This window comes from Citrus sinensis, chromosome 8 (genome assembly GCF_022201045.2).
Source record: "Citrus sinensis cultivar Valencia sweet orange chromosome 8, DVS_A1.0, whole genome shotgun sequence".
Lineage (NCBI taxonomy): Eukaryota > Viridiplantae > Streptophyta > Magnoliopsida > Sapindales > Rutaceae > Citrus > Citrus sinensis.
This window is the reverse complement of record NC_068563.1, coordinates 25,958,097-25,973,901: the sequence shown is the minus strand read 5'-3', so window position 1 is coordinate 25,973,901 and position 15,805 is coordinate 25,958,097. Positions and strand designations below refer to the sequence as shown.

Below are 15,805 nucleotides of genomic sequence, written 5' to 3'. Positions count from 1 at the left end.
GTGATGAATTACTTCTCGATTGGGAAGATTTGGTTTGGTTTTGATGATGTCGAAGCCGTTAGAGTGAAGGTTTCATATGCGAAGGAGAAGAAACTACGTGGTTACTTTGTGTGGCTAGTTTCCTATGATCATTATTGGATGCTTTCTCAAGCTGCAGGTAAGCAAATGCAAAGCCTCAGTCACTGCCTGCTATCCATTCGATCAGTTCTCTGCATAATGACTTCAATTAAGATCTTTATTTGACCATCAAATGTTTAACTAACACAAAGTGATTTGACTTTTCAGCTCAAGAGGATAATAAGAATCGACAAAGTAAGCGACTATTATGGGCAATTGTTTTGCCTATAACTGCAGCTTGTATTCTTCTAATTGGTTTTTTACTGTATTACTACTGCTGGATGAAAAACCTCAAATTAAAAGGTAACTTCTTCTACACGGGATTAGGAATATTTTTACTTCCATTCCATTTAACACAGATGAAGAAGTGGGCAATTCACTTAAATTTGCTTTCTTTCTCTTGGTTGATATTAATTGGACCGTAATTGACTCAGCCAAACCATCAAAGGACAGCGCAACTAGTCAAGCAGATGCTGGAGATTTTAACAGCAATGATCCTGATCTCAGAGAATATAGCTTGGCTGATATTGAGGTGGCCACGGATAGATTTTCAATCGAAAATAAGCTCGGGGAGGGTGGATATGGTCCTGTTTACAAGGTTATGTATCGGTAGCTTGGTTATCTCTCAGCTTATTAATTAATTAGTGCAAGCAACGTGTGTGTGTGTGTGTGTGAACACAGTGATTTGTTTTTAAAAAAAAAAAATATTTTGGGGGGTGCTTGCAGGGTGTATTACCTGATGGACAAATAATAGCAGTGAAGAAACTCTCGAAGACATCCACACAAGGATTTGAGGAGTTCAAGAATGAGGTTATGCTTACTGCAAAGCTTCAACACGTAAATCTGATCCGAGTTTTGGGTTTTTGCATCGACACACAAGAAAATATGCTCATCTATGAGTATATGCCAAAACGAAGCCTAGACTATTTCCTTTTTGGTATGTGCTTAACTGCTTAATTTCTAATTTTTGTGCCTCAATTTGCATTTCTCGTCTCCAAATGCTAATGGTACTGACCGTCCAACTATATTTACATTTGATGCAGATCCCATCAGAAGGCTTATTTTGGATTGGAAAAAACGTATTCATATCATTCAAGGAATTATTCAGGGGCTTCTCTATCTCCAAGAATATTCTAGATTAACAATTATTCATCGAGACTTAAAAGTTAGTAATATTTTGTTGGATGAAGATTTGAAACCTAAAATATCAGATTTTGGCTTGGCTAGAATTTTTGTGAAAGATGATCTTGAAGCAAACACGAATCGAATTGTTGGAACACAGTAAGTATATATTTGTCTTTTTTTTTTTTTTCGGACTTGTCTTTAATATTATTGTTGAACCTTTACCAATCAACTTAAGCTTTTACGTCAAACAGTTTTACTAACATTTGTAATTACTTGATACTACAGAGGCTATATTCCTCCTGAATATGTTGGAAGAGGTGTTTACTCCACTAAATCTGATGTCTACAGTTTTGGGGTTTTGTTTCTACAAATTATAAGTGGAAGAAGACTTTTCATTCGATATGGTCAAAATGAAAATCTAAGCCTTGTAGAGTATGTAAGTTTCTTCATAACCCCCTTTCTAATCCACACTGAATCAAAACATTATCGTGCTAATTAATTGAATGTAACTCAATAACATATTTGATGTTTTCAGGCTTACGAGTTGTGGAAGGATGGGAAAGGCATGGAGTTAATGGATGCATCACTAGATGATACGCATTCCTCATGGAAATTATTGACATGTCTGCAAGTAGCTTTGCTATGTGTTCAGGAGAACCCAAAAAATAGACCTTCTATACTGGAAATTTCTTCGATGCTCGAAAATGAGAATACAGCTGATATAATGACTCCAAAGAAGCCTGCAAGTTTCTCAAACAAAGCTTATGAAGATGAACAAAACAAAGCCACGATTGGATTGGAAATATGTTCAAGTAATGATGTAACAATTTCACAAGTGGTTGGTAGATGAACAATTGATCTATGCTAGCTCATGGCAAGCTGCTAGTGACTGCTGCAGTTGTTTAATTTGCCAACTAAATAATAAATTATTCTCTTGAGGCTCTATTAGAAAACAGTTTGTATTGTATTAATTAATGTAATGTAATATCACTAACTACATCTATAAACTCTTAAGAGATTGTAATTTTATTGATATCATTTTCATAACTCTTAAAGACCATTCGTTTTCTTAACATAATATTTTTGTGTTTTAAAAAACGATACCAGTTTTCCTGTTTCAAAAGAATTGACTTTCAACACAAGAATATTGTATATTGCCATCCTTTTTTGCAAATAGTTAAACAAATTATTATTTTTCTTTATTAAGGTGATAATATAAGGGGAAAAAAATTTGTTATCAGTAACGAAAAATAAGACCAATGTATGCTTTTAGTCCAATGCTTCGGTTTTACTTCTATGCAATGCGAATTGGACTTTGTTTTGCTCATTGTATGGAGAATGATTTTTCTTCCGATCAGTGCCGAAGAGCTTTCTTCTTTTACTAAAATAAAAGACTTTTTCTTTTCTTTTCTTTTCTTTTCTTCACCACCCCCAACCAAATGCACATGGTGTATTTGATTTCTCAATTGGACTAGAGAGACCATATACCGCGTATATATATCCAACATTGTATCTAAGGTAAGTTTAACATGCCCTCTATGTGAAATTAGAAACTCAAAAGTAGCCCACAAAATTAAAATATAAATTAAAGGTAGAGTTTGAACATGGGAGAAATCGAACATGAGTTTAAAACTTACATTTAGTGGCGCTATCAGGAATTTAATGTCACAAGGGCAAAGCTGAAATAGTAATGTAATTTTAAGAAAAAAGTTAAATAAATAATAAGTACCAAAATCTAAATTCATTAGAATATTTCATTCAACACATTTACAGTTGTTTCGAAGTATTTTCATATGTTGAAAATTTAAGGATAATTTCATTATCAAAACTATAGTAGGGGAGTTAAATTTTTTTTTTAGAACATAAACTCAATTCTTTCATCTAAGAGAAATCCACAAAAAAAAAAAAATTAAAGAAGTGATAATCAACCAAGAGCACTTATATAAGTAATTTGATCAGAAAATTAGTAATAAGCTTCTAGAGATTGTTTAATTTTTTTAGAGATAAAAGAGTAGTGAAGTGTGAAGAATTAGAGAAAAGAGGAGTAAAAAATTAGAGAAGAAAAAAGTAAAAGTGTATACAATAGGTGTGCTAACTGTTAGGCTAGAGACATCAAGCATTGTTTTAACACGTAATTTTTTTTTATATATTTTTAAAATTTAAGAGAGGTATTTTTGGTGTTTCAAATCAATAAAGAGGGTATGTTTAAAATGCACATAAAATAATTTTAAAGAGCCCATGTGGGCCACTACATAACGCCTCCCATATACAGTCATATCCATAAGAAGAGAGAAACTTATATGTGGTAGAGATATCTTCCTAATAGGCATAACCAATCACATAAGACGTCTCATTTGGCGGATCACATGGGTTGGGACCGATACAATAAATGCCAAACAGTTAATTACTTGACAATTTTTTATAACTAAATTTCTTCTTTCAAATGCCTATTTCTACTTTTATTTTATTCAAAGCATAAATTTGAACAAATGTGATCCAAGTTTCTTACTCATGGAATATGTGGATTTAGTTTGAAGATTTTATTGAATCATCATAGTTCTAGTATGATTCTGAAGTTTTAATTGGTTCATAGAGTCTTAATAAGAAACTTTTTATGAGTTATAAAGAAGACCAAATTAAAGTAAAGAAAAAAAAAAGTGAAGCCATGTTACATACAACTCAAAATAACAAGTTAATGAAGTAGGTAAAAAATTCAAGAGACTTGTAATGATCAATATAAAAATAAGGAAGTCCACTTAATTTTTTAGTATTCTAAGCAGAGCCACAAAGAATAACATCGAATTGATTTCTTATCATTCTAATTATAACGGTAAATAATAAAATTTTGATTAATTATTCGACAGTCATTTATAATTAAAAATTTATAAGTGACACTTCGAAGACTCATATAATCTGCTAAACGGCAGTTGATACGGTACATCTGCCCCCACCCCAGTTTTTCTCCCGTGAGAAGGACCGCTAACACATTATGGATGAGATAGCGTCTTATGGTCCAAACGAAGCCATCCAAAATTCCAAATCCAACATGATATCAATAAAGCCAAAATTCGTTTTCACAGTCAAATGACACCCCCAAGAACTGCGTGTAAGCCAAGCAGTCGCCAGAAGTACTGACTGCTTAACAGCAACCACCACCACCATTCTTCACTCTCTCGAGTCAAGTCAATTTAACTTACGCAAATCCAACTATTTTTCTCCGTGCAGCATCGGGAATGCTACTGTCCGCTATAAATTATTGGCGAATGTGTCCTTCACGCATCTAATACTGCGAGTGGTGATTAATCTCCCATGGTCAGTGTCTGTCGGTGCGATTGAGCAAGCAATTAGACGCGGTTGGTATATCGGATTATCGATTATCATGGCATGTGCGGATAAAAATAATTGTCATGTTTGCGTTCCTCCTTTTTTTTTTTTTTTTTAATGTTTTCTCTTCAATGAGAAGGAAATGTTACTACTTGATTCCATTTATCTGCATCAATTACATAAATTTTTAATTTCTAATGGTTAAAAATTGATATTTTTTATAGCTCATACTAAAAGTAATGATTTTTAGTTTACTAGAAATTTGCTGTTGCTTTTACATCGATGATCGACGCACGTATGTGATGCATGTATATATAACGTGCACATATTATTGGAATTTTTTAAAAGGGTAGAAATACAGTGTTTATGTTGTGTCCCATTCGTTAAAGAGAGACATCACCATGCTTACTGTGCTTGTAGCTAACATACATTAATAGTGTTAATGTAAAAGTAGTTAGTTGATACAAATGTGAAAAGAAAAGTGGTGCAAAGTACATGTTAAAATTTTGTAATGGTTGGATGAACATAAGGCAAAATAAAAGTGGTGCAATGATAATTTTTCTTTTAATAAAATGATAATTTTACCCTCAAATAAATTAAAAGACTATTTTATCTTATAAAAATTTTAAAATTAAAAATTATAATCATAAAAATATCTCTAAATTTAATAAAAAATAAACCCCAAATAGAGGTGCTCAACTGATTTTTACTAAATTTAGATTTTACAAAATTTTAATAATTATTTTTATTAAAAATTATAATTTTACAAAATTTTAATAAAAATAAATGAATTTATTTATTAAAAATTATAATTTTGTAAAATTTATTAAAATAACTGAATTTATTTCTTAAAAGAATAAATCCTAAAATTTTAATAATTTAGGAGATTTTTATTAAATCCCAAAATTTTGTAATTATTTTTATAATTATAATTTTATATTAAAATAGTTTTTATTAAAAATAAAAATTCTAATTTTGGGATTTATTTTTAATTAAATGTATGGACATTTTTATCATTATATTTTTTTTTATTTTTTAAAGTTTTTATAAAATAAAATGGTCTTTTAATTTATTTGGGGGTAAAATAATAACAAACTATTAATTTATTTAATAGTGTTAATGCAAAAGTGGCTAGTTGATACAAATGTGAAAAGAAAGGTGGTGCAAAGTACATGTTAAAATTTTGTAGTGGTTAGATGAACATAAGGCAAAATAAAGGTGGTGCAATGATAATTTCCCTTATTAAAATTATTTAATAATGTTAATGTAAAAGTAGCTAGTTGATACAAATGTGAAAAGAAATGTGGTGCAAAGTACATGTTAAAATTTTGTAGTGGTTAGATGAACATAAGGTAAAATAAAGGTGGTGTAATGACAATTTCCCAAAATTTTATTATGTAATAATAATTCCGATTTGCCTAGTTTAATAAATTCATGTTAATTATGGTTATTGTAAAAGGATCTTAAAATCTTAGTTTTCAAACTTTCAGAGATTTTTTTTTTTTTTGAAAATGATTAGAATTTTCATTATTTCTTAAATGAAATAGGGTTTTTCATATTCTAAACTTCGGCTAGTTGCAGCAAATTTATACTATATATTTAGTCTAATAACTAGAATTCACATTTTTTTTTATTTTACCTTTTTACTAATTTTTCCAGGCAGTCAAATTAAGTCAACAACTTGAATAAAACAAAATGTAATTAGGAAGGATTTTTGTGATGCTTCTTTAAATATGTTTTTTTTTTTTAATAAAACAACAACGACTGAAGTAGTGACAGTAACCCTTTTTGAATATTTCTTAAAAGGAATAGAATCTTAATTAGTCCAATAACTACTTTTTGAGTAGAAAGAAAATGTCTGGTTTTTTATCAAGACCTTCTTAACTGCTTATGAGGTGTATTAAAGATGATATCCTTTTAAGAGCACTGTAGCAAAACAGACACGGGAGAAAAATAGGAATATATAATAAACAAATGCACCCGAATAAACGTCAACACAGGCTCAAAAGACTGCAATATTAAGTTATTAACTTTCAACGTACATGTAAAATTAATTTTTTATTATTTAATAAAACAATACTGATATTTATTGCCCGAAATATGTCATCAGTTTAACCAAATGCAAATCAAAACATCATTTTTCTTCATGAAAGGTCACCCAAGCGATGGAAGAAAATCTTAGTTCTCAGCCTACATCATCTTAACATGCAATGTATGTGTCCCTATCAGGAGCACATAAGATTTTTTTTTTGAACGAAATGAACCTATGCGTTAATAGTTTACATAAGAACTTAAATGAACTGTGAAACTAGTGTTTATTTAATTTCTCTTGTGTGGATCCATTTCCATTCCTAACAAAGTCTCAAATGGCATCCATAATTATCAGCATCATCTTCCACACGTTGCTCTATTCAGAGCTTCATCCCGCGAAAGCAAAACCGTGGATTAGGGTCGGTTACTTGAATCTAAGCGAAGTGTCCACCATTTCGGGCATAAATTATGATCTCTTCACTCACCTTATTTGCTCTTCTGCTGATATCAATTCCACCACTTACCAGCTATCTTTATCATTACCATCCGATGAAAATCAAATCGCCAAATTCGCAGACACCGTGAAAAAAAAGAACCCATCAATCACTACAATTCTCTCCATTGGACAAGGAAAGGATACAAACTATTCTATTTATTCTTCAATGGTGAGAAATTCTTCTCACAGAAAATCTTTCATCGACTCTTCAATAAGAATAGCTAGGCTTTATGGCTTTCGGGGCCTAGATTTTGCTTGGACAGCTCCTAACACAAGCACCGATATGTTCAATATTGGTTTACTTTTTGACGAGTGGCGAATTGCTGCTACAAAATTAGATGCAAAAAACTCTACTCGCCAGCAATCCCTGCTGATCTTGACCGCAAGATTTCGTTATTCACCACCAGCGAATTCATATCTTTTGAACTCGATACAACGAAACTTGAATTGGATTCATGCGGTTACTGCTAGCTACTACGAGCCTGTGTCAACAAACTTCACGGCCCCACCTGCGGCTCTCTATGGCTCAATTAGCGGCCGCTTTGCTAGAAGTACCGATCAGGTTTTAAAGGCATGGATTGAGAGAGGATTATCGGCAGATAAGTTGGTTATGTGTTTGCCTTTCTATGGCTATGCATGGACGCTTGTGAAACCTGAAGACAATGGTATTGGTGCAGCAGCAGCAGGGCCAGCTTTGTATGATAGCGGCCTTGTGACTTATAAGAAAATCAAGAATCACATCAAGACCTATGGTCCTGATGTCCAAGTTATGTACAATTCAACTTATGAGGTGAATTACTTCTCCACTGGGACGGTTTGGTTTGGTTTTGATGATGTGGAGGCTGTTAGAGCTAAGATTGCCTATGCCAAAGAGAAGAGATTGCTTGGTTACTATGCGTGGCAAGTTTCTTTTGATGATCATGATTGGCTGCTTTCTCAAGCTGCTGGTATTTATAGATGCAATAATTGTTCTCTCTAATAAATATTGATTTTTATGGCATCTCTAGCTAGTTAGTAATAATTGGTGAATTATACATATTTTCAGCACAAAAAGACAGCATTACTTCTGCTTCAGTTGATAAAGATGAACATAGTAGCAACCGGCGTCTGTCCATTGCACTCATTTCCACTGCAGCGGCAGCTTTGACTCTCCTTCTAGGCTGCTGTGCATATAAATACAACCAGATGAAAAGGCTCAATTTAATAGAAGGTAACAAGTTTCAGCTATCAATTATAATTAAGCATGAATTTCATTCATATATATACACATAAATCTGAGGCTGACATACAATTAATTATCTAATATGTACTCTTGGTTGATGTTAAGAACAGAGGATTCTGCTAAAGCATCAAACACGAGAGCAAATAATGAAACAGAAGCTGGAGACTTTAACAGAAATGTTCCTAATCTCAGAGTATATAGTTTGGCTGATATTGAGGCGGCCACCGAGAGATTTTCAATTAGAAATAAGCTTGGGGAGGGTGGATATGGTCCTGTTTACAAGGTAATATATATGTGTGTGTGTGTGTGTGTGTGTACATACATATTAATTTGTTACAATCCACAATGCTACAATTTGGATCCTATCGGAAGTTTGAATTTATACACTCGTAGTAAAATTCAGAGGCCCAAAACATATAATTTAAAAATCTACGCCTATTAGGAAGATATCTCTACCCATATCCATATTCTGTAAGAGGAGCTTAACATTTTGAGTCCATGGGGACTTAAAGAACTTAAAATGGTGCCCTCAACTTCGGAGGGTAACATATTGTTTGGCTAACATTTCCCAGCTTATCTAATTAGTGAAAGCTTTATATGAACGTGATTTTTTTTGCGTTGCAGGGTGTGTTACCCTGTGGAGAGGTGATAGCAGTGAAGAAACTCTCAAAAACATCCACACAGGGATTTGAGGAGTTCAAGAATGAGGTTATGCTTACTGCAAAACTCCAACATGTAAATCTTATAAGAGTTTTAGGTTTTTGCATTGACAGTGAGGAGCGGATGCTGATCTACGAGTACATGCCAAACAAAAGCTTGGATTGTTACCTTTTTGGTTTGTTCTGGAATCAAGTTAATATTAATCGTGTATATAATTCATTTACATATCACTTATTGTCCAAAACTATATATTTGTTGTAGATCCCATCAGAAAACTTATTTTGGATTGGAAAAAACGTGTTCATATCATTGAAGGGATAACTCAAGGGCTTTTATACCTCCAAGAATACTCAAGACTGACTATTATTCATCGAGACTTGAAAGTCAGTAATATTTTGTTAGGTGAAGCTATGAAACCTAAAATTTCAGATTTTGGTATGGCAAGGATTTTTGCAAAAGAGAGTCTCGAAGAGAATACAGAACAAGTTGTGGGAACAATGTAAGTATATTACTTCTAAATGATGTCATTTACTCAAGCTTCTGTTTGTTATACACATACTGGGTTTCGAATAAGGAATTTAGCTCTTTAATAAAATGCATAATGGACTTTTACCACAATTTAAAATTTACAAATTTATTAAATTGCAAAATCCCTTACTCATATATACTTGGTTATTTTGAATGCAGAGGCTATATTCCTCCTGAGTACGCCACTAAAGGTGTATACTCTACCAAATCAGACGTTTTTAGTTTCGGAGTTTTACTTCTACAAATCATAAGTGGAAAGAGGCTTTCAATGTTATGTGGCATCAATGAAAATTTAAGCATTCTAGAGCACGTAAGTTTCTTCGGCTATAGTAACCTTGAGTACACATATGCGCACTTAATTAAGAAGTATAAATTATGTAACAAGATGGTACTTGATAATTTCAGGCATATGAGTTGTGGAAAGGTGGCAAAGGCGTGGAGTTTGTGGATTCATTCCTAGATGATAGAAATTCCCCTTGTAAATTAATGAGATGTCTGGAAATAGCTTTGTTGTGTGTCCAGGAGAATCCAAACGATAGACCTTCAATGCTGGAAGTTTCCTCAATGCTCAAGAATGAAACCACAGATATAAATACTCCCAAGAAGCCTGCTTTCTCAAAACAAGTTGATGAAATTGGGATTGAACTTTTCTCCACAACAAATTTGGAAAAATGCTCGGCTTATGATGTATCATTTTCGGAGGTGGTAGCTAGATGAATGTTAATGTACACTAATTATGGAGCCACTTTTACAACCCTGCACGTAGTTTTTATTTCATCATAAAAATGCACCCTCGTTTGGTGTAATTAAATGCACCCTTTGTTTTTAAAGCCTTGTGCATGCAATCCTAAAAAGCTTGTGGCAACTCGAAATCAATCTCTCTTAATCCTATAGATTATGTGCTATCAATATTAATACTAAACTGTTAAATATGCAAGCGTGACAAAAAATTATAAAAAGTTCAGTACAATTCCGTTATAGGACTTATACATAATAAATTCACTTTAATTAATTAAATAAAATAAAAATTGATTGTAAATTAATAGAATTAAACAAATTCTAGCTAGGAATGATAGCACATTCTATAATTCAATAATCAGTGAAACTTTGACTTTGTAAAATTATGGTTTTTACGATATTTGTTCGAATGATTTTCAAGTGGCATTATTTAACTGACCATTAATTTGAATTTGAATTTTGGAGGAGTCAAAAGGACTAAAAAATCAATTTGTACTTTACCCACTCCATACATTTTAAGAAAGTATGTAGAAAAAAGAAAATTATTTGTTCAAACATTATTTGATTTTCTCATTAAAGTAAAATATAGGCTACAAATTTGGTGAAGCCGAATCCCACCAAGTATACGAGAGTGGTACTAGAACGGCAAATCATCTGCGCACCACTTGTTTCTATGTAAACATTGAGTAAAACATACATTCGTATAGGCGTTTAAACTAAAATGGGAGGGTGGTCTTGACTGAAAATTAAATTACACAGGGAAAAAAGTAAAGGGGTCTTAATTTTTTATTAAAATTACAATACTACTGAATCTTATCATCAGGATGTAACTAAAAAAAAATTACTTGAATTTTTTATTAAAATTAAAATTATACTGTTATATACTTGAATTTTTTTCCCTCTCACCATCCCCTTGTCAGGATGTTTTCCTAACGACAGACTTTCCCTTTCTTACCAAAAAAAAAAACTGCTCATAGACCATGACATTGCTTAAGAAACACGTCCAAGAGGACCAAGACTCCGAGGTCATTTAAATACCAACAAAGTCAATGGAAAAGGACGAGTCTTCAGCTTCAGAAGTCAAGCTAAGTGGAGGTAAAACGTCATAGCTTAATTTAAGAACTTCAATCTTATCACTTGACATCATGGCAAGAAGACAAACTTTTCGATGTATTCCTCTATGGTTCCATCCATGCAATTTCAAGGGAAAATCTTGTGAAAATATTTTCTAACTTGATTCAGTCCATGATCAACGTGTACGAAACGCAGAATCTTGAGAAAATCAAATTTGTCCTCACTCATGACTGCGATTTGCAGCTTAAACTCCTCCTCACTCATGACGTACTATATAAAATATCGAGTTGACCTAACTTTATTAATTTACAGTTTGTTATTGAGTTGAGTGTTGTTTTGAGCTTATATTATTAACTTAGTAATTAATCTTAGCCAATGGCATATATATGTAAACACATACTAGCTATGCCTCAAGCAGCTAGGTTCCCACAATGGCATCCAAAATTATCATTCTTATCCTCCACATTTTTATATTTTCATAATCGCTTCTTGCAAGAGCACAAACTTTAATCAGAGCTGGTTACTGGGATTCAGGCAACGGGTTCCCCGTTTCAGATGTAAATTCTGCTCTTTTCACTCACCTTATGTGTGGTTTTGTCGATGTCAACTCAACGTCCTACGAGCTCGCATTATCATCTTCCGATTAATAGAAATGAAGAATCTGTTTGGTTGAAGAGAAAATGAAAGATAAAATCTATTGTAAATCTAGAAAGATCTTGTTTATTAATGAATGATTGAAGTTATATTCAACTGAGCTTACATTGCTCTTTTTATACTAATTACAAAAGCTAATAGTACATGCATTTCATTTCATAATTAACAAATTATTATTCAAAGCCAATCACAATGTGCCATCTGTTAACTCTTTAACAGCTCTAGAATCTTCACATAACAACTTGGGCACATCAGCATGGAATCTGCTAACCATACAGCTCAGCAACACATGCCTGCACATACTCATAATGAGCCACCTTAGCAACTCAGCTCAACTGCACACACACGTGCTTAACATACTCTGTAACTCAGCTCAACTGCTCTGCTTAGCTACACACACACATAAACTCAGCATCCACATATAATCTAACACCGATGAAGAATAATTCTCCAACTTTACACACATTGTCAAAATAAAGAACCCATCAATCGCTACACTTATTTTCATCGGAGGAGGAAATAATCCAAACTATTCAACTTATTCTTCCATGGCGAGCAATCCTCATTCCAGGAAATCCTTCATTGACTCCTCAATAAAAATAGCAAGGCTCTATGGCTTTCAAGGCTTAGATCTGTCTTGGTCTCGGGAAAGGCCTACAAGGACAAATTTTACTAGTGCTCATGCGGCTCTGTATTATCCAAGAAGTGTCTCTAATACTGAATATGGAATCACAGAATGGATTGAGGAAAGGGTATCGGCTGATAAATTGGTTTTGTGTTTGCCTTTCTATGGCTATACATGGATGCTTGTGAAACCTAAGGACAATGGTATTGGTGCAGCAGCAACAGGACCAACTTTGTCTGATAACGGCTTCGTGCCTTACAAGGAAATCAAGAATCACATCAAGAACTATGGTGCTAAGGTTCAAGTTATGTACAATTTCACTTATATGGTGAATTACTGCTCGATTGGGAAGACTTGGTTTGGTTTTGATGATGTCGAGGCCATTAGAGTGAAGGTTGCATAGGCCAAGGAGAAGAAGCTATGTGGTTACTATGTGTGGGAAGTTTCCTTTAATCATTATTGGATGCTTTTTCAAGCTGCAAGTAAGTAAATGGAGTTCCGCTCTCACTGAAATCCGTTTGATCACTTCTTTGCATAATGACTTTAATTAAGTTCTTTATTTAAGCATCAATGGTTAACTAACACAAAGTGATTTGACTTTTCAGCTGAAGAGGATAATAAGAATCGGAAAAATAAGTGGCTATTATGGGCAATTTTTTTGCCTATAACTGCAGGTTGTATTCTTCTAATAGGTTTTTTGTTGTATTACTACTGCTGGATGAAAAACCTTAAATTAAAAGGTAACTTCTTCTACACAGGATTAGGAATATTTTTACTTTTATTCCATTTAACACATATGAAGAAGTGGGCAATTTACTTAAATTAGCTTTTTAGGTAGCTCATTCACTTAGACTGATGGGCATACTTGGCAATGTCTGGATAGGGTGGTCTGCAACTCGTAGTGGTCTAGTCTTTTTATAGTCTTCAGGGTTACTCATATGAATTGTACTGTATCAAACCACTCTCTTCTTCCTCTATCTCTTGATCGACAATGGGCTAAGGGACCGTCAAGATTTAAGTTCCTTCATTCTTGGATCAAATATTCGAGCTTTTTTGACATGGTAAGACAGTCCTAGTCCGCTCCAATGACAGGTAGAGGGATGCGGGCCTTTCAGCAAAAGCTGATTCAATTGAAGCTTTGTTTAAAGTCTTGGAACAAAGACGTTTTCGGAAATGTCTTTCAGAGAGTTAGAGTGGCTGAAGAGGAAGTGGCTCATCGGGAGCTCCTTTTTTATGTCTCCGTCGGCAGAAGATAGATTTGCTTTTTCTGAGGCTAGAGCGAGATTACCACATGCTTTATCCAGTGAGGAGACTTTTCTTAAACAACAATCCGGTATTTGATGGGTCTGAAAGAGGGATTCGAATACCCATTTCTTCCATGCTGTGATCAGAAAGAAGTGTCAGCAGTGTTTTATTCACATGATTCAGGATGCTGATTCTTGGCTAACTGAAAATACGGATATTACTGCTTCGGCTGTTAATTTCTATTAGGATTTTCTTTCTAGATGTACCAGCCAATTTCAACTATCAAACTTTGACGATATTTCATCTTTAGTTCCAGATGAGGAGAATATGGAGCTATGTAGAGTTCCTAACATAGAGGAGGTTCGCCAAGTTGTATTCCCTACAGATCCTTTGAGTGCGCCCGGGCCTGATGGTTTCTATAGCAGATTTTACCAGGTTTGCTGGGAAATTATTCATTGTGATATTGCCAACCCAGACCTAACAAGATATTGTCCGCTTTGAGCCTTAACAAGGCCCGCACGGATTTGTTCTTGGGGCGTCCATACACCCCAAAACGCGTCTTGCCAATTAAGGTATGAATCACCCCTTATAAACCCAGCATCTCTCCCGTGCTTTGCCGATGTGGGATTCGCCTAAGGTGTTACATACACCCCCCTTGGGGACTCAGCGTCCTCGCTGAGGTTTACCCCACCATCGCTCAATTGTAACACCTCAAATCTAACATGTGCGGAGCACGTGAAGAAGGAGGTTACTCACAAATCTTAATCTTTGCTCATAAGTTTCACATTGAAATACCTCCAATTCTTATTCAAATAAATCCATAAATTCAAACGTCTAATACTAAATAATCTCTCCCGAGGACATAAAAAAAAAAATAATAAAAGTTTCAAACTCCAAATTACACGTTCATAAAAGAAATAACTAAATAGAAACACGAGTCTATTCCTCCTCTTATTCAAATGGCAAACGGAAACGGAAAATTACTAACTCCAAAGCTAAGCGCACCTTTCAAAAGAAACTTAATCTGCAAAAAGTAATGACGAGGGGTGAGCCGTCAACTCGGTAAGTAAAACCATTTCTAACATACTAGGCTTATCGATACAAAAATATTGCAAGCCTTCTTTTGTTTAAAACATATATCATAATCCACAATTTTCATAAAACGATATATCACGATAACATAACATAAATTCTTATTAATTCAGAATATCGAAAAGCATATTTACTTACGAAGCAAATCATATAATACGTATACAGAAAACAAAAAGGTTAGCTCTTGTCACATAGTGTCACCTATAGTCCCGGTGACCCGGCCAGAAACAGAATCAGAATATCGTGTGCACACTGTTGTGCAAATTTTAATGTACTCGCAAGCGCACGAATCTATTGTAGTATAGACTAATGGTGACGAGTGTCGATCCCACGAGGAGGTGGATTTTAATTATATATAGAATTAATTTTGTAAATGGGTAGTTGGATTTATGGTGGAAATGATTTAGAATATGCTAATACTTAAATTAAAATGGCGAGAATAAATTCTAAAATTGGAATTGCAATGGAGAGAATAAATTGAAGAGAATTCTATTAAAATGACGTACTTGGGTATCTGGATCCGTATCAACATGCATCATGGGCTAAATAATCCGTATTAATGCCAATTAAATCATGAGGGGGGAATCCACACCTCATGAACCACGCTCTAATCAATATGGTGCTAAGGGCTTATCGTGCCAAATAATAATAACCTTGTACTAGAGGGCCGGTGAAACCAAGGCGGTACTAGACAAGATTAGTATTATTTGTCGACGAGAAGTCAAAACATCCACAAAAACTAGAGGGGAAGAGAAAATAAATTTACCAAATTAAGCCCATGACACATATTGAGACTTCACCTTCAACCCAAGCTTGAAAGAAAATTAGCCACTCATAATTGAACTAAGGGCAAAATGGAAATTTATTAAAATAC

The 15,805-nt window shown here is 33.8% G+C and overlaps 1 protein-coding gene and 1 pseudogene across 1 annotated transcript in view; both read left to right on the top strand.

Annotated features, from left to right (window-relative positions):
* The window catches only part of LOC102610714 (uncharacterized), a 90,677-nt gene extending 80,344 nt beyond the window's left edge, over positions 1 to 10,333 (top strand). Inside the window, exons 3-14 of the mRNA XM_052432796.1 lie at positions 552 to 715; positions 844 to 1,054; positions 1,161 to 1,398; positions 1,528 to 1,678; positions 1,778 to 2,089; positions 6,879 to 8,040; positions 8,139 to 8,303; positions 8,426 to 8,598; positions 8,940 to 9,150; positions 9,237 to 9,474; positions 9,663 to 9,813; positions 9,909 to 10,333. Of these exons, the coding sequence (XP_052288756.1) occupies positions 552 to 715; positions 844 to 1,054; positions 1,161 to 1,398; positions 1,528 to 1,678; positions 1,778 to 2,089; positions 6,879 to 8,040; positions 8,139 to 8,303; positions 8,426 to 8,598; positions 8,940 to 9,150; positions 9,237 to 9,474; positions 9,663 to 9,813; positions 9,909 to 10,220 (3,488 nt within the window). The 3' untranslated portion in view covers positions 10,221 to 10,333. The remainder of the gene's footprint in view (positions 1 to 551; positions 716 to 843; positions 1,055 to 1,160; positions 1,399 to 1,527; positions 1,679 to 1,777; positions 2,090 to 6,878; positions 8,041 to 8,138; positions 8,304 to 8,425; positions 8,599 to 8,939; positions 9,151 to 9,236; positions 9,475 to 9,662; positions 9,814 to 9,908) is intronic.
* Positions 10,334 to 11,681: 1,348 nt separating this feature from the next.
* LOC102612390 (class V chitinase-like) lies at positions 11,682 to 13,185 on the top strand (annotated as a pseudogene).
* The last annotated feature ends 2,620 nt before the right edge of the window (positions 13,186 to 15,805 follow it).